General features: G+C 41.7%; 2 protein-coding genes across 3 annotated transcripts; one reads left to right on the top strand and one right to left on the bottom strand.

Moving 5' to 3' along the window:
* The first annotated feature begins 2,118 nt into the window (after positions 1-2,118).
* klhl36 (kelch-like family member 36) lies at positions 2,119-15,141 on the top strand. Its single transcript, XM_085778323.1, has 9 exons — positions 2,119-2,334; positions 4,042-4,199; positions 4,905-5,099; positions 5,889-6,011; positions 7,518-7,739; positions 8,882-9,187; positions 12,289-12,516; positions 12,620-12,777; positions 13,981-15,141. Exons 2-9 carry the CDS (start codon positions 4,137-4,139, stop codon positions 14,552-14,554), a joined length of 1,869 nt encoding a protein of 622 aa, XP_085634449.1. The 5' UTR covers positions 2,119-2,334; positions 4,042-4,136; the 3' UTR covers positions 14,555-15,141.
* A 2,095-nt stretch (positions 15,142-17,236) lies between these two features.
* On the bottom strand, positions 17,237-23,357 carry LOC146985379 (aldo-keto reductase family 1 member B1). 2 transcript variants are annotated; one of them, XM_085778320.1, is made up of 10 exons: positions 23,060-23,357; positions 21,617-21,799; positions 21,390-21,506; positions 20,992-21,069; positions 20,259-20,375; positions 18,762-18,874; positions 17,991-18,078; positions 17,829-17,912; positions 17,539-17,621; positions 17,237-17,445 (listed from the first exon to the last, which is right to left on the bottom strand). In XM_085778320.1, the coding sequence occupies exons 1-10, from the start codon at positions 23,147-23,149 to the stop codon at positions 17,412-17,414; spliced, it is 987 nt and encodes a 328-aa protein (XP_085634446.1). In that variant the 5' UTR covers positions 23,150-23,357; the 3' UTR covers positions 17,237-17,411. The 2 variants fall into 2 exon arrangements, with proteins under 2 accessions (XP_085634446.1, XP_085634447.1); XM_085778321.1 differs by having other exon boundaries at positions 21,617-21,787; positions 23,060-23,342.
* Between the last annotated feature and the right edge of the window lie 204 nt (positions 23,358-23,561).

Below are 23,561 nucleotides of genomic sequence, written 5' to 3'. Positions count from 1 at the left end.
ACAGGTGCGCCTTCCGGTAGCAACTTTCAAAATAAAGTAAAGAGAGACTGCATGGTTGCATAGCCTACTACTGTGACATCGCACACACTTTTTGATGAGACAGACATGTAAGTATTCGTTTTAGTTAAAACAGTTATTTCCTTATTTCTTTATCTTATTTCCACACTTTATTTTATTCTCTCTTTTTTTTTTTTTGTCTGTGAGAGTGTAGCCTACTGCTGTGCACAATATAGGCCTAACCCACAATATTTTGATCAAACAGACATGAAGGTATTATCCTATTTGTTTTGTTTTTTGTTTTGTTTGTTTTTTAATTAAAAGAGCATTTTCAATTTCCTTCAAAACTGTTTGCTACTTAATTTCATAATTTCACAGTCTATTAGGCTATCTTTAATGTTGTAACAATATATTTAAATTTCTATGTATTTGTTTGAGTTTGTTGGGGAAAGGAAAGCATAGTTTAAAACTATGCCATGCACAACTTTTAAATGAATATATGCCTGCATGCATTTACATCATTTCACTCAAATAGCAACAAATAAACCCTTTGCATTTTGGTTGAATTAATTATGGTTTCACTGACCGATCATTTATTTTACAGGATTATTATAGCTGCTTTAGGAACAAACACAATAAACAGGAAAACGGGAAAAGGACAGGAATAGCAACTCTTAAACAAGAGAAACTGTTACCAAAGACAGCAGCGAAATAGTAGATGACACCACAGATAACCAGGGTGGGCTGAATGTATGTACTTTTCTTTTACATTCAACAAAATATTGATTACTTTTTCAGTGACACAACTTTGATAGTAGGGGAAAACAACTACTTCCGGCTTTTCTTTAAGTAAATTGTGGAACTTGACAGGCTCATGCTCAGTGCAGAGGTATTATCACCTTATTATCACTTTATTATTTTTTACAGTTTCACAACAACGATTCGTATCACTTGAGGGCCAATTGTGTATTTTTAATACAAGCACCGAGATACACAGCACACAATTATACAATGTTATGCTATTTAGAATAAAAATGTGCTTCTGCAAGATTATTAACAATGTAGGCACAACAAAACTAGATGTGCAACTATACACTTCAGTACAATATAAATTATGTACACAAAGTCACCACAGGCGGGTTGCATGTGTGGGCCTGTGGGCTACATGAAGGTTGCGAGTATTAGGCCGAGGGGTCAGAGGTCAACAGGTTTTCATAGACCTGAGTGCACCGGCTCCACCTGCATGGACACTGATCAGGATTAGGGAGAAGACCACCACCACTTCCCCGGCCTGTTGTCTCATACTGCATCATCCCGCCACCTGCTGGTCCACAAACCGCCTAGCACACAACAATCCGTCATTCCCCTGTTGTGGTGCCCACTATGTATGGTAGTTATATGAGAAAATAATAAACCGTCTTTGGTATGGTAGTTATATGAGAATTCAACAGTGAACGTTTTGTCTGTGTATGTTCCCAAAAACATTCAAATGAGCAAAGAAATTGGAAGAATAATAGATTAATAATAATTAATTAAGAAGAAGAAGAAGAATCACGCAGCCTGTGGTCTGTTTACTTCATGCATCCGTAGTGGTCTCTTATTAATTACTTCCTTTATAACTCACCTATTGGCATGGGGAAGTTTTATGGATACTCTATTTTTTATTGCCGGGGTCTTGAACGTCCTCTCACTCAGCTGGCTCTGATTGGTCCAGCTCCGCAAACATCCGGTTGAAAGGTTTTAGCTTCAAATTAAGACGTTAAAAAAAACAAAGGGTGCCAAATTTGCACGTAAAAACGACGTGAACCGTTACAGTTTCTGTCCTTTTTTCTATATCTGCCTGAAACACGCTGTAATTTTACCACAGACATTTTTCAAGTAATCTTTGTACCTGATCAAATTGCAACATAATATCCCCTAGACTCGTTAGATTAAATAAACTGCACGAAGGTATTCCTTTGTTACGCTTGGTGATTTTTATATTTTACTGCATACAGCTTCTTTCATATAATACTGTAAATGTTTTGTCTTTAGAACATGGATGATATCCTCGAGTCTTATGACAAAGGAATTTATTTTGAAAATCAAAACCGGAAGCTCATTTGTTCAGCTCTGTCTGTGCCAGGAAACTGTCCTCACACAGCAACATGAGTCCGTGAGGACAGAACCCTGCTCGGGAGGCGCTGAGGACAGGGTCGGCGGTGGAAAGTCCTCGGAGACGGCAGCTTGTCTTGTCCTTCCCGTGATACACCGCGGTAACAAGATGATGAGATGGATGTCACTGATGACTCCATCACCGAGATACCAGAAGTGACCTGACCCACCAGTGGACAGCCAGTGAGGAGTGTTGTGTTGTGTTTAGGGCTGCCACAAACGATTATTTTGATAGTCGACTAGTCACCGACTATTTTTTTCGATTAGTCGACTAATCGGATCATACGTAAATTGAATGTAAAACATACAGCTTATCGCACCAGCATGCAGCTGCTCTTATATACCATCATTAGCTTTCAGCTTGAAGTGTTTAAGGTATATGCTAACTAAAAATAAAGACAATTAAGATGATAGTTCATTAAACTTTTAATGAAATATGCAGCTTTAACTGTAGCATAAAGTGCAAACAGCTCAGTAAAATAAGGATAAGGCACTGGCCTAAACAACACCAAAATAAATACTTAAAGGTTTTATAGGTTTTTCTTTCCTTCATTTGTCTCTGGCATTAAACATAACATTTAAATAAAATGAGGTGGACACCTGAAACTAAGGAATTATTCACAATAATAAAGTTTTGGTAGGCCTATATTCAAATATAACTTGTGCTCAGTGTAAATAATAGGCTAGTCGTTCTGTTAAAAAAAAATTGAATAGTTTATAAGACAATCGTCTTGTCTGAAAAAATCTAAATGTGCCTTTTTACTGTCACAGAAGGAGAAACATGGAAAGGCTCAACAGAAAGTTCTGTGTGAAACTCAAGTGAAACTGAGGTGCAGCTCAAACTCTGCAAGGTGCAGACTGTGATGAGAAGCTACCGGAAAATATTGACGTGGTTTTACGCCGGGAGAGAAGACTTCCTCGTTAAGATGAGCGCTCGTTACGTGACCAGGACGCTGTGACCGGACGCGGTAACGTTCTAGTTCTCCAACACCGAGTCTCAAAGTCTGCGGTTTTATTTTTAAATGAGGAACGGCTGTTTTTCAGTCCGTGATTTAAAACGGTGGAGCGGCGGTACCGCTCCTAGTAGCGCTGCTCATTTAAAATGACAGGAGAGAGAGAGAGAGAGAGAGAGAGAGAGAGGAGAGAGAGAGAGGGTGAGGAGCGGTGGCGGCGGCGGCGGCGGCGACGGCAGCGAGGGAGGGGGGCTACACCGGTGCCGCTTGATGAGGGACAAGACAGGTAGAGAGAGAAAAGAGAGAGAACACCTATGTGTACTGAGTGAGTGAGTGCATGTGCATGTGTGTATGTGTGGTGGGCGGCTGCGGCGGCGGGTGCGTGTGTGGACGGTGCGGCAGCAGTTTTGAGAGAAAAACAAAGTAAAAAAAAACAAAACAACGACGCATCGACTATTAAATTAGTTGTCGACGATTTTAATAGTCGACGTAGTCGTGACTAGTCGACTAATCGTGGCAGCCCTAGTTGTGTTGTGTTGTGTTGTGTTTGATAACCTGTAACTGAGAACCTACTTCCTATATAACAAAAGTACGGAAGCCCAGAGAGCTCAGCTCACTGTAATTTAAGAAAAACGTGCAAAGACATAAGTGCTAAAACTCACAACACTATGGAGGTGTTTCTTGGGACACAATAAGACAGACAGACAGACAGACTGTAGGGCACACTGAAGTTGAATGCTTGTTGTTTAAAACAAGGTCAGTTTGTTTGGATTATTAACATGAATTACATGATTCAGATAGTGTTGCCATTATTTACTGTTCATTTAGTCTTTAGCCAGGTCTGACACTTTTTTTTATTTCCCCAGAAATTGTGTTGTGTTGTGAGTGTGATGAAGTTGTTTTCTGACATGTTTGTCCTTGCATTTGTTTTCTTAAGTTGCAGTTGAGCTCTGTGGGCCACCGTACATCAGGCCTGTCCTCGATGAGGGAGTGTGTGTCAGTGTACTAAAGATGATGCCTGCCTGACGGGACATGATGGACAATGGCAAACCGAGCCGGGTGTGTCGGCCTCAGCGGATCAGTGAATCGTCCAAGGTCAGTGTGGCAGCGTGTGTGACAAACTCTCTCTGTCTCTCTCTCTGCTTCACACACACACACACACACACACACACACACACACACTTATGTAAAAGCTAACAATAAGGACATGGTTCATGTACAACAGAGAGGTGAAGATGACGATCGACATCAGTCTCGAGGACACTTATACTGTAAGAAGAACCTCAGGGATATATTATCATATCAGTAATCCTCATATACACCTAGTCTAACTGTTTTTCCTGCTGTCACCACAAATCCACAGAATAGTTTGTTTCTGTCCAGATGAACTTTGTCCTCCATGATCACTGCAGCTGATCTCAACACACACCTCAGTAGAGAATGTGAATGCTGATATCTTAATAAATTAGACATCACTATCTACAGTAAAACACACACTCTGGTCCACACCAATATCCAGACAGGTTTCATGTAAACAAACACTGTGATTGTCAGCTTATTATGAGGTCTAACGTGTTTGTTTAACTTTTTTTTGCCATTTAACCTTGAGTCGTGAATAAGCTCTTACCTGCTGGGACAAATATGCCTTAAATCTCTCACTACTGCTTGTAAAGCTTTTACACTGTGAGTCTGCAGTAAGGTTCAGTAAAGTTTTATTGAATCTGTTAGAAGGGGGGCAAAAGTAGGATTTTGAACTGTGTGGGTCTGTCGTCAGTGTGTGTTGTGCTCTGGTGTTGGCAGGTGTTTCGATGGACGGACCAAGCTGTGGTGGTGTTGCAGGGCCTCAATGAGCAGCGGCAGCACAGCCAGTTCTGCGATGTGGTGCTGGTGGCCGACGAGCAGCGGCTCCCGGCTCACCGAGCCCTGCTGGCCGTCTGCAGCCCGTACTTCCACGCTATGTTCACCTTGGGCATGAGGGAGGAGCGGCAGCAGGAGGTACACAGGACACAACAGGGATCTGACTCCTTTGATCAGTTGTAGCTCTTAGTCTTATCCATTCAGTGTCACTATTTATTTCTTTAGTAATTGTGGTTCTTACTGAAATAATTCATTCAATCCAGATTAAAGGGATAGTTCACCCAAAATTCAAATTTCACTCATTATCTACTCACCCTCATGTTGACTAAGAGCTGTGAGAAGGGGGGGGGGGGTCCGCGTAGCAGTATTTGTCCATATAATGGTTGTCAATGGATACCAACTTTCTTCATCCAAAAAGACACAGCAAAAAACTTCCAAATACCTCCATAGTGCTCGTCTGCAATGTCCCTCTTGTATTGAAGCCCCAACATGAGAAATTGTTCCGCCGGTCAGTGCAAATCACGCGAGATTTGCACTGACACAGGAAGAGCAGTGAACCGAGACACTGGGAGCTTCCGCTACAAACAAGCTTAAAATATAGACTTATTTAATTTTTTTCAGAACAATTTCTCATGTCGGGGCTTCAATACAAGAGAGACATTACACACGAGCAGTATGGAGGTATTTGGATGTTTTTTGGTGTGTCTTTTTGGACGAAGAAAGTTGGTATCCATTGACAACCATTATATGGACAAATACTGCTGCACAAACCCCCCCGTAACTCAGAGAAGACACGGAGGACTCTGAAAATTGTCACAGCTCTTAGTTGACATGAGGGTGAGTAGATAATGAGTGAAATTTGAATTTTGGGTGAACTATCCCTTTAAGAGCACAGCTCACATGTGATTGTCTTCTTTATGTGGACAGGTGGAGCTGGTCGGGGTGTCCTACATCGGTCTGAAGGCTGTGGTGGACTTCCTGTACAGTGGAGAGCTGCCATTGGATGGAGGAAACATTGACTATGTGTTGGAAGCTGCCCACCTCCTACAGGTGAGACACAGGGACCTGCTGTTCTACACATAATGTTAAATGTAACAGGCTTTAAACCAGGTTTATTCCACATACCTGTTGTTGTTTAAGGTGCAGACAGATGGACAACCAGTACAACCAACATGTGCTTTATCCAAGAACAGGCACAGCTGGCTGGTATTAGTCCCAGACTCAGTGTTTGGATTTTTTTTATTCAGCGTTTGTTTCTGTACATAGATGCATCCTTTATAATTCAGGGTTGGTGTGTGAAAAAGCCTGTAGTGAATAACAAGCATTCAATGAAACTATTGTGTGAAACTACTGAGGGATGTCATCATATTTACCACCGGATTTGTGCACTGTCTATGTCGACTGAAAAATGTGACACAACATTTGTCTTTGTTCATCTGTCATCTGTCTCGTTGTATTGTGCCACATCGACGTGTTGTTTGAATCTGTTATTGTAAATATTGTCTAGATGCAAGTGTGTTTGACATCAAGTATCAGTGTTGTTTCTTTTTTATAGATTAAAAAGCATCATTCATTATGATGGTAATAAAATGTTTTATTTATACATTAGGAAAAATACAGAGACTGCTCGCCAAAAACACTGCCCCGATGGGAACGCGCATCAGTGGTTTTGCATGAATTTACCTCTAAAACAACTCTGTCTGGTAACGTTCGGTTATTATCACATAGCGTGGTGAATGTGCAGGTCACAACTTTTTTCTTTTTTTTAAAGTATATTTTTAGGCTTTTTTGCCTTTATTTGATAGCACAGTGAGATAGACTAGCCTTGTAAACCAGCCTCTAGCGGAAATGCATTTCATTTTATTTCGACGGAGAGTCTGGCCTCATTCCTGCTGTAAGCGTTTGGCCTGAAACCCTCAGAAGGCCGAGCCAATCAGCGTTGCCGCTGTGATTGACACAGCACTTTGGCCAATCAGGGACCGTCACTACACCAACTTGCTGATTGGCTGAATGGGGTTGTCTGTCAACGCTACTACTCCCGCCCAGCTCCCGCCCACCTCAAGCGCTTACAGGGGTCAGAATCTCCGTCGAAATGAAATGAAATGCATTTCCGCGAGAGATAGACAGGAAAGGGGGAGGCAGAGAGAGGGGGAATGACATGCAGGAAAGGTCTGCCCGACGCGGGATTCAAACCTGCGTTGAGGACTGTAGCCTCTACATGGGGCGGCTGCTTTAACCACTGCGCCACGCACCGCTCCAATACAGGTCACAACTTGTCCACCAGAGCGTTTCCCAGAAATCCCATGAGCCTCTGTAGCGTAGCTCTGAGCAGCTCACGGCTCTGCTCCGCCGTTCTAAAAATAGCTTGCACCGACAATTAGTAGTAATGAACCCACTGCTATGACTATAGGGATTATGGCAATGGGCCAATTTGCCAAAATGTTGAACTATCCCTTTAAAGCAGACACCTCTAATTTTGTCCTCTGATATGAAGACGTGTCTCATGCTGGAATATCTCAACAAATGACACATGCTGAAAGATGTGTGTGTGTGCAGGTGTGGCAGGTGGTAGATTTCTGCTGCCAGTACCTGGAGCAGGAGGTGAGCGAGGACAACTACCTGTACCTGCAGGAACTGGCTCTGCTCTACAGCCTGGAGCGACTCGACGCCTTCATCGACCACTTCATCCTCACACGCTTCGCTACTCTCTCCTTCACCTCAGATTTTCTTCAGGACATTCCTTTACGCAAACTCACTTCCTACCTCTCCAGTGGCCATGTAAGTACAAACACAATCTGATCATGACACAACATGAAATCCACGGGTTGGGGAGAGACGTGCGGCGAGCGGTGACATCATAGAATTCTCTACCGACCGAAATAAAACTAACCCGAGATATTCTAATTTTTAATACAAAGGTTAAAATCTGGCTGAAACAAAATCAGTACTGTATGCACTTTTAATGTGTCATGACTTGGTATGATTTTAGAAGTATTGTACATTTTATAATGTTGTGATGTAACTTTGATGTCTTTCTTCTTACCTTCTTTTTTCTACTAAAAGCCTAACTAGGGACAGGAGTTGGAACTAGCATTAGCTATAATCTCTGTATGCAGAACATTAGTCACATTGACTTGTTTGTAATGAGTGGAAGTGTCACTATGTTAATCTGCATTGTCCCTATTAGGGTTGAAAAATTACGGGAATTTTCAAAGTTGGAAACTTTCCATGGGAATTAATGGGAATATATGGGAATAAAAGGGAATAAATGGGAATAAATCAGAAATTTACAAAATTGAAGGTCCTTAACAGGGAACTTAAATATAGTTGTGAAAAATATATTGTAGCATACTAAAACAACCAGATTTAATGCAAGTACACTTGGATATCTATGGAAAGCGAAGTGTTTTCACTACATTTCCCATGAGCCTCCGCGTGCACGGTGAAATTCTTGGACCAGTGCCAGGCCATGCTTGTAAAAGAGATTTTTTTATCTCAAGCAATTTGCCTGGTAAAATAAAGGTTAAATAAATAAAATTAAGACGGACAAAAGCGAAAATACTTGGCAAGAATGTTTTCATTGATCATGAATGAAAGTCGGAGGTTCACAGATGATCAGATACCATCGTAGTAATGTAGTAGTAGTATTTTAGTCAACATTCATGTTTTTGTTGTTCAGTAAATGAATTGATTGTTCATACAATAATTAAATTCCCATAAATTCCCATAATTCCAATGGAAAGTTTCCAGTTTGGAATATTTCCAATATTCCCCAGTTTAACTTCCCATGGAAAGTTTCTGGAAATTTACCGGAAATTTACTGGAAATTTTCCACCCCTTTGCAACCCTAGTCCCTATCAAATAAACTGAATTAAATTGATTAAATTAAGAAGCTCCTCTCCTCTCCTCCCCTTCCTCAGGTTCAGCACGACAATGAGCAGGGGCTTTTCCAGGCCACCATGCAGTGGCTCAGCCAGACTCCTGAGCGAACGGCCCACGCCACACAGCTCCTCTCCCACATCCGCTTCCCTCTGATGCCGCTGGTGGAGCTGGTGGGCCAGGCGGTGCCGGCGGTGCAGGCCCTGCTGCCGCTGGACGCGGGCTGTCAGGCCCTGGTAGAGGAAGCTCTCCAGTATCATGCCGGCGTCAGTGCACAGCCGCTGCTGCAGACAGGACGCACAGTGCTGAGGGGAGGAGAGGAGCAGCTGCTGCTGATTGGAGGAGAGGTACCGATGGGTGATGGATCACTTTCACTGTCTACATTTTTGATTTATACGCGTGAATCATAACTTGGCTTTTAAAGGGATAGTTCACCCAAAATTCAAATTTCACTCATTATCTACTCACCCTCATGTCGACTAAGAGCTGTGAGAATTTTCAGAGTCCTCCCTGCCTTCTCTGAGTTATTCAGAGAATTATTTTACAGTGGAATCCGCTTATAGTGATCACGTTGGTCCAGAGTCAATTTGATCACTATAAGCGGTTGATTACTAAAACCGAATTTTTATTATTTCACTTATTTTTTTAATGCAGAACATCATCTAAATGCCATTTGTATAGTTTTTCAATGAGAAAAATGTAACGAAACGGCTGTCAGCAGCGTGATTATTTCGTCAGCTCCAAACTCACCCGTCTGCACCTTGATCACAGATCACAGACCACAGCTGGTTTTCTGCACAGCATCATTTACAGTAACTCGCGTGACACGTCTCAGTACAGATCCGCGGGCGCTGCGGCCGGTGTGTTTTTAAAATTAGCGAACTACTCTAGGCTACAGTAGCGCCGCAGTTTCTCATTCCCCACCTTGTTTGACTGAGAGTGTTTCAGGATGGTTTTCGTGAATGAACAGGCAACATGTCACTGTCAGAGTTTCACTTTACCGCGCGCTGCTGTCTCTCTCTCTCTCTCGCTCGCTCGCTCGCTCGCTCTCTCTCCGCCAATAACGGACAAGGAGCGCTATGCGGAGATGAACGGAACGAGCCAAAAGCCCAAAATCTATTCCTGACGTCCGCGGTCGATATAAAGTTGATAGGTTTCATTCATCCATGTTTTAACAGACAACACAAACAGCCGCGCTGCACCCACAGTCATGTGTCTCAGTCAGCCAGCTGACGCACAGCACAACAACACACAGCGCAGCAACATGTGCAGGCTGCTGCAGCAGTGCACGTTAAAGGGACACCGCCGAAAATAAAATAAATAGGCTACACGTAGCCTAGTTTTTAAATTGTTTTACGCATGTTTCCATCCATAAAATGACCAAAAATGAGCACTATAAGCGGATTTCTTGATCACTATAAACAAATTATTTAAACAGCATTTGTATAGAAATGATTCCGTCCCAAGCCTTTTGATCTATAAGCGGTTGATTACTATATCCGTGATCACTATAAGCGGTTTCTACTGTATTATTATTTGATCGATTTGCGCAGCAGTATTTGTCCATATAATGGTTGTCGATGGATACCAACTTTCTTCATCCAAAAAGACACACCAAAAAACATCCAAATACCTCCATACTGCTCATCTGTAATGTCCCTCTTGTATTGAAGCCCCGACATGAGAAATTGTTCCGCCGGTCAGTGCAAATCACGCGAGATTTGTACTGACACAGGCAGAGCAGTGAACCGAGACATTGGGAGCTTCCGCTACAAACAAGCTTAAAACATAGACTTATTTAATTTTTTTTGGAACAATTTCTCATGTCGGGGCTTCAATACAAGAGGGACATTACAGACGAGCAGTATGGAGGTATTTGGATGTTTTTTGGTGTGTCTTTTTGGACGAAGAAAGTTGGTATCCATTCACAACCATTATATGGACAAATACTGCTGCGCAGACCCCCCCGTAACTCAGAGAAGGAACGGAGGACTCTGAAAATTCTCACAGCTCTTAGTTGACATGAGGGTGAGTAGATAATGAGTGAAATTTGAATTTTGGGTGAACTATCCCTTTAACTAATATTTCTTATATTACGGATGTTTTATTGTTAGTAAGGGCGCACTCACACTGGGCAATTGTACCGTGCCCAAGCACGTTTGCCCTCTTTGACTTAGGTTCTAATGCCATTCTAAGCTTTTTTACTGATGCTTTAATGCTATACTTGGTCTTTTACTGATGTTTGTATGTCATTCTTAGTCTTTTACCAAATTTTCATCTATCATTTAGCATTTCATTTTAATATTTTACTTGCTATTTTTAGTTTATATCTCCAGTGTTTCCTTATTTCTTTTTAACTATGTAAAAAACTTTGTGCTGCACATTTGTATGAAAAGTGCTTTGTAAATAAAGATCGATTTGATTTGTTTTGATGAATTTCTAGTAAAAAAGGGTAACACTATCACAATAAGGTCCCTTAATTAACATTAGTTAGTACATTATTAAAGCAGATATCAGTGGCACGGCCGTTTCGGCTAATGCTGTGTTCAAGGCAGGCTTTTGAAACCGTAAGTTACAGCTTCAAGTCACAACTACGACTTGGTAGCGTTCCAGGTAACCCGTAGCTCGTGTTTTTACCGTCCTGTTGTCTGTGAAAGTTCCCTATAACGGCCACTCGTAACTTCCGACCCGTGAACTCGTACCAGATCGAACTGGTATGACTTCACAGGAAGGAAAAACACAAAGTACGAGTTTCCTTGAACGCACCATGAGTTAGCAGCCCCCGCCCTTGTCAGGCATCAATTGGTCCTCGTGCTACGTCACCACATTCACGCGCATCCCTTGGCTGCACACACAGCCCTTCATGCCGTTCTCTCCCCTCATTGGATAACACTTGTATCCCACAAGGAAAATTTTCTCCTCGGGTTACAGCAGAGCAGAGTGACGGAGAGACTCGTGTTTAGGCTGAAATACTTCATGTAAGTGATTGCTGACGGAAAATAGGACTATTTAGGACTTATATTAACAAAAACATTCCACTGATATCTGCTTTAAGCATCAATTAACTGTTAACAGATATATGAACAATCATTATTATGTATTACTTAGGATTAGGAAACACATTAATTGATGTAGCCTATTAGTAAGCAGTTAATTAATGTTTACTACTCAAAGTTAGTTAATACATTTAAAAGTTGAATAATGTAATTAGTTATCATTATGTATGCATTACTCAGCATTAATTAACACATTAGTTTATATATGAATGCTTAATAATGTACTAACTAACGTTAATTAAGGGACCCTTATTGTAAAGTGTTACCAAAAAAAGAAAAAAAGGTTGTTTTTTTTTTTTTCCCAGTGGTGGCTGAACTTTGACACCTTTCACGTTGGCTGCTACAGGAGACACTCATCAGATTCCTCTCCCCTCCTGTCTTTACTTCTTGAGGTGTCCGAATTTGGAGAGGAGCTGAGCGCCAACGTCTGCCGGCTAGATGGCGAGACGGGGAGTTGGGAGGTGGAGACGGAGCTGCCGGCTCAGCGGAGCCACCACTGCCTGGCGGTGCTGGGGGGCTTCATCTTTGCAGCAGGTGGGAGCTCGTCCAGAGACAACGGTGGAGATGCTGCCTGCAACCTGCTCTACAGATACGACCCTCGCCACAACCAGTGGACCAGGGTACCCCCGCTCTCCTCATCACATAGTTTGATTTAGTAAAAAAGGTGTTTATAGCATACACAGAACATGCAGATGCCACAGTAACAGTATGATGATTTTCCAGGGAGCTCCAATGAACCAGCGACGAGTGGATTTCTACCTGGGAACAGTGGGAGAGTGTCTGATCGCTGTGGGGGGCAGGAACGACACCGGAGCTTTGTCCTCAGTGGAGGTTTATTACCCTGCTGAGGACTGCTGGTCCTTCGTGGCAGAACTTCCCAGGTAGTTTCTTCGTGCTCTGCTGCTGTTTTGGCAGTTTTTGTTAAATATTATTTAAGCTTGAAAAATGTGAGAAAGAAGCCTGCAACCTTTCAAAAAATCTGGAGCACATTGATACGAGCCTTCCTAGACCAACATAGATTCCTGTATAAGAATGTCCTATACTGTATGGTGTGAGTAGTGTGTAGATTTATACATCTCTAGCTCTCGTGGACGGGGGGCAACTGCCATTCCGACATCCCACCAGTCCAACACTGGGCTCTAATTGTCTAAATGGCAACACTTAATTTTCTATCAAATGTCCCATCATTCCGACAATTTTTGCCTCCTATGGTCGGAATGATTGTATTTTTTTCTTTTTTTAAACATCCTGCCTTTCCAACAATTCCTTTAGTAGTGGATTTGTTTCCCCAAAAGATGTTGCACTGGTTGGGCTTAGGCAATGATAAAAGGAGTTGGTTAATTTTAGTAAAAAGAGCAGGTAGAGGCCAGACAGGCTCTGTCTGCGCTCTGCTGCGTAATTATGCACAACCATGTGTGTATTCCTCTATCAGCATGTCTTAAAGAAGGGAGTCACCTGTTGAGTAACAAACATTTCCTTATAGAAAGCCTTGTCAGAATGGTGGGACGATCGCATGTCGGAATGGTGGTATGTCTAAATGGTGAGATGTCGGAGTGGTGGGATGTCGGAATGACAGCATGTAACCCTCGTGGACAAATTGTGACCAGCACATTCATTCACCACACTATGAGATAATAACAGAACGTTACCAGACAGAGTTGTTTTAGAGATAAATACAGAGACTGCTTGATGAAAAACTGCCCCCGATGGGAACGCACATCAGCGGTTTTGCATGAATTTCCCTCTAAAACAACTCTGTCTGGTAAGGTTCTGTTGTTATCTCATAGCGTGGTGAATGTGCAGGTCACAACTTGTCCACCAGAGCATTGTGGAGTTGTTGGATTGTGTATTTGATGAGTTTGATGAGGGAAACCAAGAAATCCCATTAGCCTCTGTAGCGTAGCTCTAAGCAGCTCGTGGCTCTGCTCCGCTGCTCTAAAAATAGCTTGCACCGACAATTAAAGGTAATGAACCTACTCCTAAGACTAAAGGGATTTTGGCAATGGGCCAATTTGCCAAAATGTTGAACTATCCCTTTAAGCTCTTTTAAGTTTTTCTGATATTTTGAACCATGTCCCTTCCAGGTTTACATACGGCCATGCCGGGACAGTCCACCATGGTGTGGTCTACATCTCAGGCGGCCATGACTATCAGATCGGCCCGTATCGCCGAGACGTCCTCAGTTACGATCCATCTGGAGACGGTGAGGTGTGGGAGGAGCGTCAGGCCATGTCTCTGGCCCGAGGCTGGCACTGCATGGCCTCCCTCAACCACCTCATCTACGCCGTGGGGGGCAGCGACGACCACGAGGACACCACCGAGCGCTTCGACATCATGCAGGTGGAGTCCTACAACCCACACAACAACCAGTGGACCCAGGTGTCGGCGCTGCTGCTGCCCAACAGCGAGGCGGGGCTTTCAGTCTGGGCGGGGAAGATCTACGTACTGGGAGGCTACAGCTGGGAGAACATGGCCTTCTCCAGAGCCACGCAGGTGTACGACCCCGACAAAGGCTCCTGGTCCAGAGGGCCTGACTTGCCAAAACGCATCGCAGGAGCCTCAGCGTGTGTGTGCACTGTAAAACACTCACGGTCGTCCACCTCACCGGAGAAGAAGAAGGTGGGACAAAGAGAGAAAGGAAACTCAAACCCCATGTAACAACAGTCATGAGGGAGTTTCCCTGACATTGGGCTGCGCTACAGCCGACAGGAGGTCAATATTTTGTAACATCCCCTAAACAAAGGTCAGAGTCATTTTTGCATTCCCACAATAATGTAAAGGAGGAGCAATAATCTTAACCACTGACTTTCCTTCTTAAATAACTGTGTTAACAAATACTACATCACATGTTGGACAGTCTCTGACTTGCAGAGACAGACAGGTTACCTGGGTGTTGAAACACACTGTTACGTCTCCCACAGACACAGCGTCAGGAGAAAAGAGCTTGTAGAAACTCACAGAGTGGATTGTGAATTAAAAAAGTGAACAGTGCACAGTGGATACGTCTGTATAGCAGAAGACCACCTGTTGACTAATTGTTGAATTAACACTGGTGACTCCCTTTGTATGATGCTGATTGATTGTTCAGAGTTGTTTATTTTTGAGAAAGAAAAACCTGAGTTCACTTGAGTGTGATCATTTCTGAAATGTAAGGCTCTACTCTCTCTGACACGTCTAGATACTTGAGTAAAATGTTTTCCAATAAATCGCTGTTACCTTGTTATTAAAAATATTTTTTGTTCAAAACAGGAGTCAGTTATCAGGTAGTGTACCAACTGCAGTGTGATATAATAGCATACTCCCTAACAATGTTTTTCCCTTGTGTTTTGGATTGGAGATGATGAGGACACTGACTTTTTGCAGCTTTTGACCTTAAGCATCACTAACATGTTTGTTACCATCAAGATTTAAAGCAGATATCAGTGGAATGTTTTTGTTAATATAAGTCCTAAATAGTCCTATTTTCCGTCAGCAATCACTTACATGAAGTATTTCAGCCTAAACACGAGTCTCTCCGTCACTCTGCTCTGCTGTAACCCGAGGAGAAAATTTTCCTTGTGGGATACAAGTGTTATCCAATGAGGGGAGAGAACGGCATGAAGGGCTGTGTGTGCAGCCAAGGGATGCGCGTGAATGTGGTGACGTAGCACGAGGACCAATTGATGCCTGACAAGGGCGGGGGCTGCTAACTCATGGTGCGTTCAAGGAAACTCGTACTTTGTGTTTTTCCTTCCTGTGAAGTCATACCAGTTCGATCTGGTACGAGTTCACGGGTCGGAAGTTACGAGTGGCCGTTATAGGGAACTTTCACAGACAACAGGATGGTAAAAACACGAGCTACGGGTTACCTGGAACGCTACCAAGTCGTAGTTGTGACTTGAAGCTGTAACTTACGGTTTCAAAAGCCTGCCTTGAACACAGCATTAGCCGAAACGGCCGTGCCGCTGTTATCTGCTTTAAATCTCCTCTTTTAACTCCTTTAAAAACAAATTTGTCAGAAGTCATCGAAAGTCAGCCAACTAAACGACAGATGTCATCTAGAAATGACAGCTAATGGGTTTGGCCTTAACAAACAGTCATTTACTGAGCTTTGTATGTGACAAAACATAGCAGAGCTCCTGATTAGTTACAGTTACACTTCATGTGGTGTATCTGCAGGTGGTGACCATCATGATGAAACACACACACTCACTCATTCTCTCTCACACGCACACGCACACACACACACACACACACACACACACACACACACACACACACACACACACACAGCCTGATGCTGCTTCCACCATGGTTCAGTGCCATTGTGCCAGTGATGGGCATTGCCCTGTTTCCTCCAGAACTGGGGATATTCTGCCCACAGAGAGTTCACAGAGTATTTTAACATTTAAACAGCTTTTCGTTAGGATTCAACAACTCAAGCTAGTGTCACTTGTTCAACATTGGTTGAACATCAGAGAGTTCAACAAGGATTAGTTGAAAATCTCTAAACTACCTGTAAGTAGACCAAATAAAGTGTGTGAAGACTTTTTAAATGAAATCATAACACACTCAGTATTGTACATTGTAAAAAAAAAAAAAATAGATATATTACTTGTCTTTAAATGAAAATATTGTACAGATAGTATAGATAAGAACATATATTACTTTATTCACAACAGATAAACACAGCAACATCTGTTTCCATCTACAGTATATAGAAAAGAGCTTTCAGTGCCTTGATTTGTCCTCACATTCACATTTCATAATTTTTAGGTAAACAAGTCCATTGTTCTCAGTCACTTACATGCATCTCTCACATCAGAAACATCATTCTCACATCTCTTAATACAGTTCTCAGAATTTTCATAACAGTAAACCCCCTGTGCAAAAGCCTCTGAAACAACCAAAACTTTGTTCACATATTGAAACATCAAAGTCAGTCAACACTGTCATCACCAGTGAACTCAACTTTTTCACCAGAGCTTCAGTCAGTCCCTCAAAAGTTTGATGTTTAGATAAAAAAAAAGACAAAACGTAACTACAGTTAAAACAGTAACTTGTTGTAAAATAACTGTAATCAGCATTACATTGGTGTCCTATACAACATATCAACCTATTTGAAATAATGAGATCTGTAAATGAAACACCACACAACTGCTGCAGTTGAAGAAGGCAAAACGATAATCAATTGCAATAACAAAAAATAGACAAACCAAAAGATGAACTCATACTTACAGTATAGTAGAGTGAATTCACACTGCAGGGTCAAAGTGAGTGAGAGGTCTGATATTCTGTGTGACAAACTGTTTTCATACACAAAGAAAACTGTGTGTCGACACTATAGAAGCTTGAAGATACATACTGTAATGAGGCTAGAATGGTGTGAGGGGAAAGAGGAACTGTTGTGAGGGCTGCGGTAAGAGTTGAGATGATGTTTCTGATATGACAGTTGCATCAATGTTATTATGAAAAACTATAATTACAGGGTGATACTGTCGGTAGACTGCATGTAGATGGCTTGAGTCCACTCCGCTCAGACAAAAGGGTAGTAAGGATGGGACTTGATTCTGAATGAGAAACAAAACAACACAGACATGTGAAGATAGCTGCACCCTGCAAGAGACTGTTGCTGCTCTGTCTGTGACTGTGTGTTCACTTACTCATCAAGTCTGCAGGCCTTCCACCCCCGGTCCAGTCCTCTCAGCGCTATCATGTCCTCTTCACACAGACTGAAGTCAAAGATCTGCACAATATGCCAACAGCATTAAAACGTTGAGTCTGACAAGAGCATCATGCACAATAGTGTTTTATTATATCTGCAGTAGCAGGTGAAAGGTGCTAAGACAACATTATCTGACATGTGATGTGGTGGTTTGGAAAGTATTCATATATTTCAGTCAGATAACCTCTGGTCAGATTATTAGGTGACTGCAGAGTATGTGCACCTTACCTTTGTGTTTTCAAGAATGTGATGAGACCTCTCACTCTTAGGGATGACAGAAATACCCTGCTGCACATGGTACCTCAGCAACACCTGCAAGAATACCACTTTTACTGACAATGGACATACAACACATAGGCGTGGATTCTACAGCACAGACATTATACCAACCTGTGCAGAGCTGCGTCTGTGCTTTTTAGCTACATCTGCAATGACCGGGTCCTCCAGGAGCTTCTGTGGATCAGTCTCTCCTCTGAGTCTGAGACAGAAATGATTTTAATAAATAAATAAATAAAAGACAGACAGTGCTGGTACTCACAGACACATGCAGATATCAAATTACTGTGAGATAACAGAGCCTTTTGCTTAAAAGTGATGCAGGGTGCCCTCAGATCCAGTCATGGATGTACTCAGAGCAACAACTGTTGGTGTATTACCAACATACATGATCTAACTCTCTGTAGATATTACATTGATTTTACAATACAGAAAATTATACAAGATGTTTTGCATTTTAATGTTGTCCAGTTAACACTGCAATATCTGTCACTGTTTTGTGCATGGGTGGGTGATAAACTATTGATGGCCCATTCATGATGGATACGTTTGTTATTTACTGTCAGCTTTTATAAAGGGAGGATTTAGCAACAAGAAGCTGTGCAGTCTTCATCATACAATGAAAATGACCAAATTTATTTAGTTGTTAAATGCTTTTTAACACTTTTTTTTCATGAAATCATGACAGTTTGTACGCACTAACAATGGAAATGCACATGACTTTAGTTCGTTGTATTTCTGATTTATCCCATGAATACATTTATCATGTAGTTTGAAAACTGTGCTGATTTTCACAGTCAAACAATCTGTCTAAACTCTTGATGACATGTGTCCTGGTGCTGGATTCATGAGTCAGTAGAGTGTGGCTGATGCTGTGTGTCTTACAGGTGTGGGGGTCGTGCAGGTGAGCCAAAGGGGCTGTAGGCAGTCAGGGCGATGTTCTTGGACTTACAGAACTCTATCATGTCTGTCTGGACCAGGTATGGATGTAGCTCCACCTATGGATGATGAAAGACACTGATTACTATTAGTGCAACGATATGATCCAATGCAATTGCATCATGTATTTGTGTCATGTTGATGAGACCAGCTGGAGGGGTGGTGAACTGTGGCCATAAATGGATGAAACATGGTCATAAACTATACACAGATAGACTGTGACATTCAGATCATGACTGACTGAGAAAACATGTTGGATATGAACATTAACTGAAGCTCATGTATAGAATCTGTATGATTTTCTGCACTGTCTGGATAATTTCATGAATGAGTGGGTACACAGAGGTTCCTGATAAAGTGCTTGATGAATGTATGACTCCCTCTTTGTATTGTCACAGTAAACAAACGTGTGAGACATAGGGTAGACCGAGTACGTTTGAGACACTTTTTGATTTTCCATTTTTGAATAGATATTGCAAAAAAACTATACACTGAAAATAAGTGATGTTTCATATGCTGTTTAATGTGTTTGTATACTAAGTTATTATTGAAGAATATCATTTATTATTTGTTTATTTTTTCCACAATCAGGTCATAAACATGAGGTGCATTTTTACCATGGTCCCGTCTCAACCATACTCCATACGTGTAGAGTTGAGACGGTACCATGGTACAGTTGAGACACCTATTGAAACCCATTGATGATGACTGAACATCAATTGTAAATGCAATAAACTTTTTTTTAAAATGACAATTTGACAATATATTTCAATATAAATGTATTCCTCTTAATCAAAATTAAAAACAGTGGAATATTATTGTATTATTAATATAAATATTATGATATAACATAAAATTATAATATTAATAGTATATATTAATATAACACTGTTCAGGTATCACAAATATTAGTTTTTTTTCCATTTTCTTTGTTTTTTTGGGTCTTATTATGACTTATAACATGTTATCGTAGCCTACACTGCACAATTTAACAGTGATGTGATGTGATAGAACTCTATCAGGGTACAGTTGAGACATTGTGTCTCAACTGTACCCCACTGACCACTTTGTGTATTTCTCTAGATTGTGCAGTGACCTAACATAGTAGGATAGCATGAGATATGTGAGTTTAAAGGGCACAAAAAAATGTTTGCAATGATGTAAGTTATGTTTGATGGTCACAAAAGGATAATAAGCTATTCGTTGTGGAAGGGACATGGTAAAGTGAAAAGACTTTTGCTGATATCTTTGGACTGGAGATGCTAAAACTCTTCAAATTTCCCACAACCAAAGAGGATGCTAATATGCATTTGCTGAGTAAAAATGGTGGCTCAGCCTTGCAGCGCGGGCAAGATATTAAGGGTGTTTCAACTGTACACATGTCTCAACTATTTCATACATTAAGCAAGAATGTGTTCAATAATGCAGCTACATGTTGAGCACCTGGTTGACAGCAGGAGGAACCTTGCAGAGAGCCAGCAGCCTCTCCAGCTGCAGGATGCTGAAGTTGGACACTCCTATGCTCTTCACCTTTCCTGAAGCTTGCAGGGCTTCCATCCCCTGCAAACACAACAGCAGACAGTGACAGTGAACACAACTCTACCAGCCACTTGAGAAGCGCTTTTTTGTCTGTGTGTGAAGTTGATTGACTCTGTTTTAACAGCCCAAAGCTCCCTGGTCTAAAGAGCATGGCACAATTGCATTTAGGTGCATGTGTGTGGATGTCTGCAGGAAAACACAACCTGTGCCACATTCAAAGGGTCTCATCTCAGTCTCTTTAAACATGGGGGGCATGAAATCCAGTAAACCAATCACAGTGTCATCGTCCTCTCTCACTTTAATAGCCCCACCCTTTAAAAGGCATCTGGGTAGATTGTGTTTCACAGAACTTTTAACCAGAAATTCCTGATGTGGCCAAATGTCATTTTGTGCTGCCTATACAGTAGCAATGCAGGGAAAATACACCTGAGTATATTAATATGTAAAAGTGCTATTACATGATCATGTTATGTAGACATTTGTGGAATTAGGGGATGTAGCTCATCACAGAACCAAGCTTATCAAAAGTGGCATCTTATTTAGTTTCAAGATCCTGACATAGAACTATCAACAACAGTGGACACACACATACTATACACAGTGTACATGCAAACAGAGAGAGTACAGGTGTTCTTACCCTCCACACATCCACATAGTCTACGTCAGAAGTCAGCATCTGTCCATCTTTTTTTGGGAAAAGCTCATCACCCATTTTCTGTGGAGAAATTAAACAGCATGCGTCCTCCTCAAAGTTTAGAACTTCTTCCTGGGATGGCCATGATCTTCTCTGTCAGCTGTTGTATGGTTAACATAACAATGTGATGTGCCGTTGTGTCTCAGAGCTAATCTGTGAGTTTGGTTTGGAGTGAATCAAGGTTCATTTACTACAGCTTTACCAAATTAAAAAGAAAGAAATCCACTTGCTCCAGTCCAAGAGCAGGTGGACTTCTCAGGCTGAGCCACAACCAACCTACACAGACAGGATGAGGGTTATAAAGTTTTGATTCTGTCAGTGTTTGGGATGTTATTCTCAACCTTTAGGCCGACAGGGAAATGCACGAGGTAAAGATCCAGGTAGTCCAACTGGAGATCATTCAGGGACTTGTTCAGGCATGCAGGGATGTCCTCGGGGTCATGGTGGGTACACCACAGCTGGAAAGACCATGTGCAGACCAAGAGGGTGAACAGAAAAATAAAATAAAATCATGTAATGGCTGCATATCATGTATTATCAATCAACGCCTGTTGTCTTCAGCACCCACCTTACTAACAATGAACATGTCCTGTCGCCTGATGATGCCCTGCTGCATCTTAGAGCACAGAGCCTTACCAATATCCACTTCATTCTTGTAGCTGTAGGCGGTGTCTATGTGGCGGTAGCCAGCTGCAATGGCAGCCTCCACTGCACACTGCACTGCATTGCACATTTTGGGCTGAGAAGACGACTGCAACAAGAACAACACTTCAAAAAGGGCTCTTCACTCTGCAGCCATAAAAACCATCAAAGGCTTCACTCCTGTTTGTGCCGTTCTATAATGGTCACCAAGGGATGTTCACTCCAAATGCATTACAAAGAAATTATCTTCTTATACTTGTGTCTCAAACGTCCTGTTAAAGAAATTGTTGTTCACTTTTGAGTGATGAACTCTCAGGCATATTGTAAAGGCTGCAGCTACTAAGCTTGGTTTACCATAGGACAGCAGGAAATAGAGGAACAGGCATCCCAATACCAGAGGGTGATGCTGAAGTTTGATGCAAGGACACCCTTAATCATAAATTGTACATAAATTGTATCATTTTGTATTTCTTCTGTGGATGAAGCAAATAAACTAATTTAATTGGCTGACATATTTTACAGACCAGAGTTTTTTTTTCCTAATTTACACTAACTATGTACAAGAGAGTAAATATGTGTTTGTTTCCTCCATCATGTTGAATTACTCTACAAGATTTACCAAGCTAGCACCCTATTACAGCCAGAAACTACTGCCACAGCACAAGAGCAATAAAACACAGCATGTGATAAATGCATCATAAACAGCAGAACTGGGTCAGATATGATCACAGATAGTTAGATAAAATAACCTCATCATACAGTAGATCTACTGTGTCCCTGAGCTGCTGCTGTGGTGAGCAACAGGTTGTTAAATCTGCCCTAACAGGTGTGATGTGAACACTGCACTGCTCCACTTTATGGTGGAGAGTTAGATGACAAGATCAATACCACTTTCATTTATTAACGGTGAACCTATGAGCCAGAAGCTAACCTGGCTCTGTCCAGGTTATATAGGACAGGATTTGCATAGTCACATATTATCTAGTATTAAACATGTAATACATTAAGCTTTTAAAGTTCCTGGCTATTCTACTCCATTTCAAAAGTGTTGAACAGCCCCTTTAATAAAGGAGGTGGGATACAGAGTCCCTTGCCTTTTGACCCACAATAGGATACAAATAATTTAAAAAAAAATCAACAGCCTAAGAAATATCAATAGTCAATGATAATCAAGACATTAAACTGTCAGTGAAACCCAGTATTTTCAATGTGTCTGGGCAGATTTCTTTAAACAAACACTCTGTAGAAAAAAACACTTAATATATACAACATTATTCTCAAACTGTAGCTGTGCAAGAAAACAAGCTGATGACAAATACATTGATTCTTCACAGTGTGAACAAATAACAAGAGTGAGTGTTGAGGCTACCTTCCATGTCCCCAGACCCAAAAGTGGCATTTGGCTGCCGTCATTCAGCTCTATGGTCCGGGCCACCTGAGTGTCTTCCATGAAGAACATTGAATCACCTTCAGTGAAAAACAACAAAACGAGAGGCTCAGCACAAACTGCTCAGAGCTTCCTCTTCTGTCGTCTGCTGAATCAACGTCCTTCCCTTTTCTTTGCTGATTTTGCTTCTCTATCTCATGTGTTTCTTTCCTTCTCTCTCTGCCTTTTCCTCTTCCCCCCACATTGTCTTTCTTTTGCTCTCTCCTCCTGCCTTATCAGTCGTGGGGTTAATTATTGGACAACATACAAAGTATACTTCACCAGCATGAAGTATTTGTGTGTATACTCTGTAAGTGAGGAGGAGCATGTTGCAAAGGTCACTTTTCTCAAAGCATAGGGGTAATAACCTAGTGCCAGTGACACACGCACACACACACACACACACACACACACACACACACACACACACACACACACACACACA

This window comes from Trachurus japonicus, chromosome 6 (assembly GCF_045865225.1).
Source record: "Trachurus japonicus isolate A0001 chromosome 6, Traja_1.0".
Lineage (NCBI taxonomy): Eukaryota > Metazoa > Chordata > Actinopteri > Carangiformes > Carangidae > Trachurus > Trachurus japonicus.
The sequence above is the reverse complement of the archived record's forward strand: the minus strand, read 5'-3'. Positions and strand labels throughout refer to the sequence as shown.

Coding starts and splice junctions, on each gene's coding strand:
- klhl36 (XM_085778323.1), top strand. CDS start 4,137: ATGATGGACAATGGCAAACCGAGCCGGGTGTGTCGGCCTCAGCGGATC. Junction 7,740..8,881: donor CCTACCTCTCCAGTGGCCAT/GTAAGTACAAAC, acceptor CCCCTTCCTCAG/GTTCAGCACGACAATGAGCA. Junction 12,778..13,980: donor TTCGTGGCAGAACTTCCCAG/GTAGTTTCTTCG, acceptor TGTCCCTTCCAG/GTTTACATACGGCCATGCCG.
- LOC146985379 (XM_085778320.1), bottom strand. CDS start 23,149: ATGTTCTTCATGGAAGACACTCAGGTGGCCCGGACCATAGAGCTGAAT. Junction 21,800..23,059: donor TGGGTCTGGGGACATGGAAG/GTAGCCTCAACA, acceptor TTCTTGTTGCAG/TCGTCTTCTCAGCCCAAAAT. Junction 17,446..17,538: donor AAGGCCTGCAGACTTGATGA/GTAAGTGAACAC, acceptor TTTCTCATTCAG/AATCAAGTCCCATCCTTACT.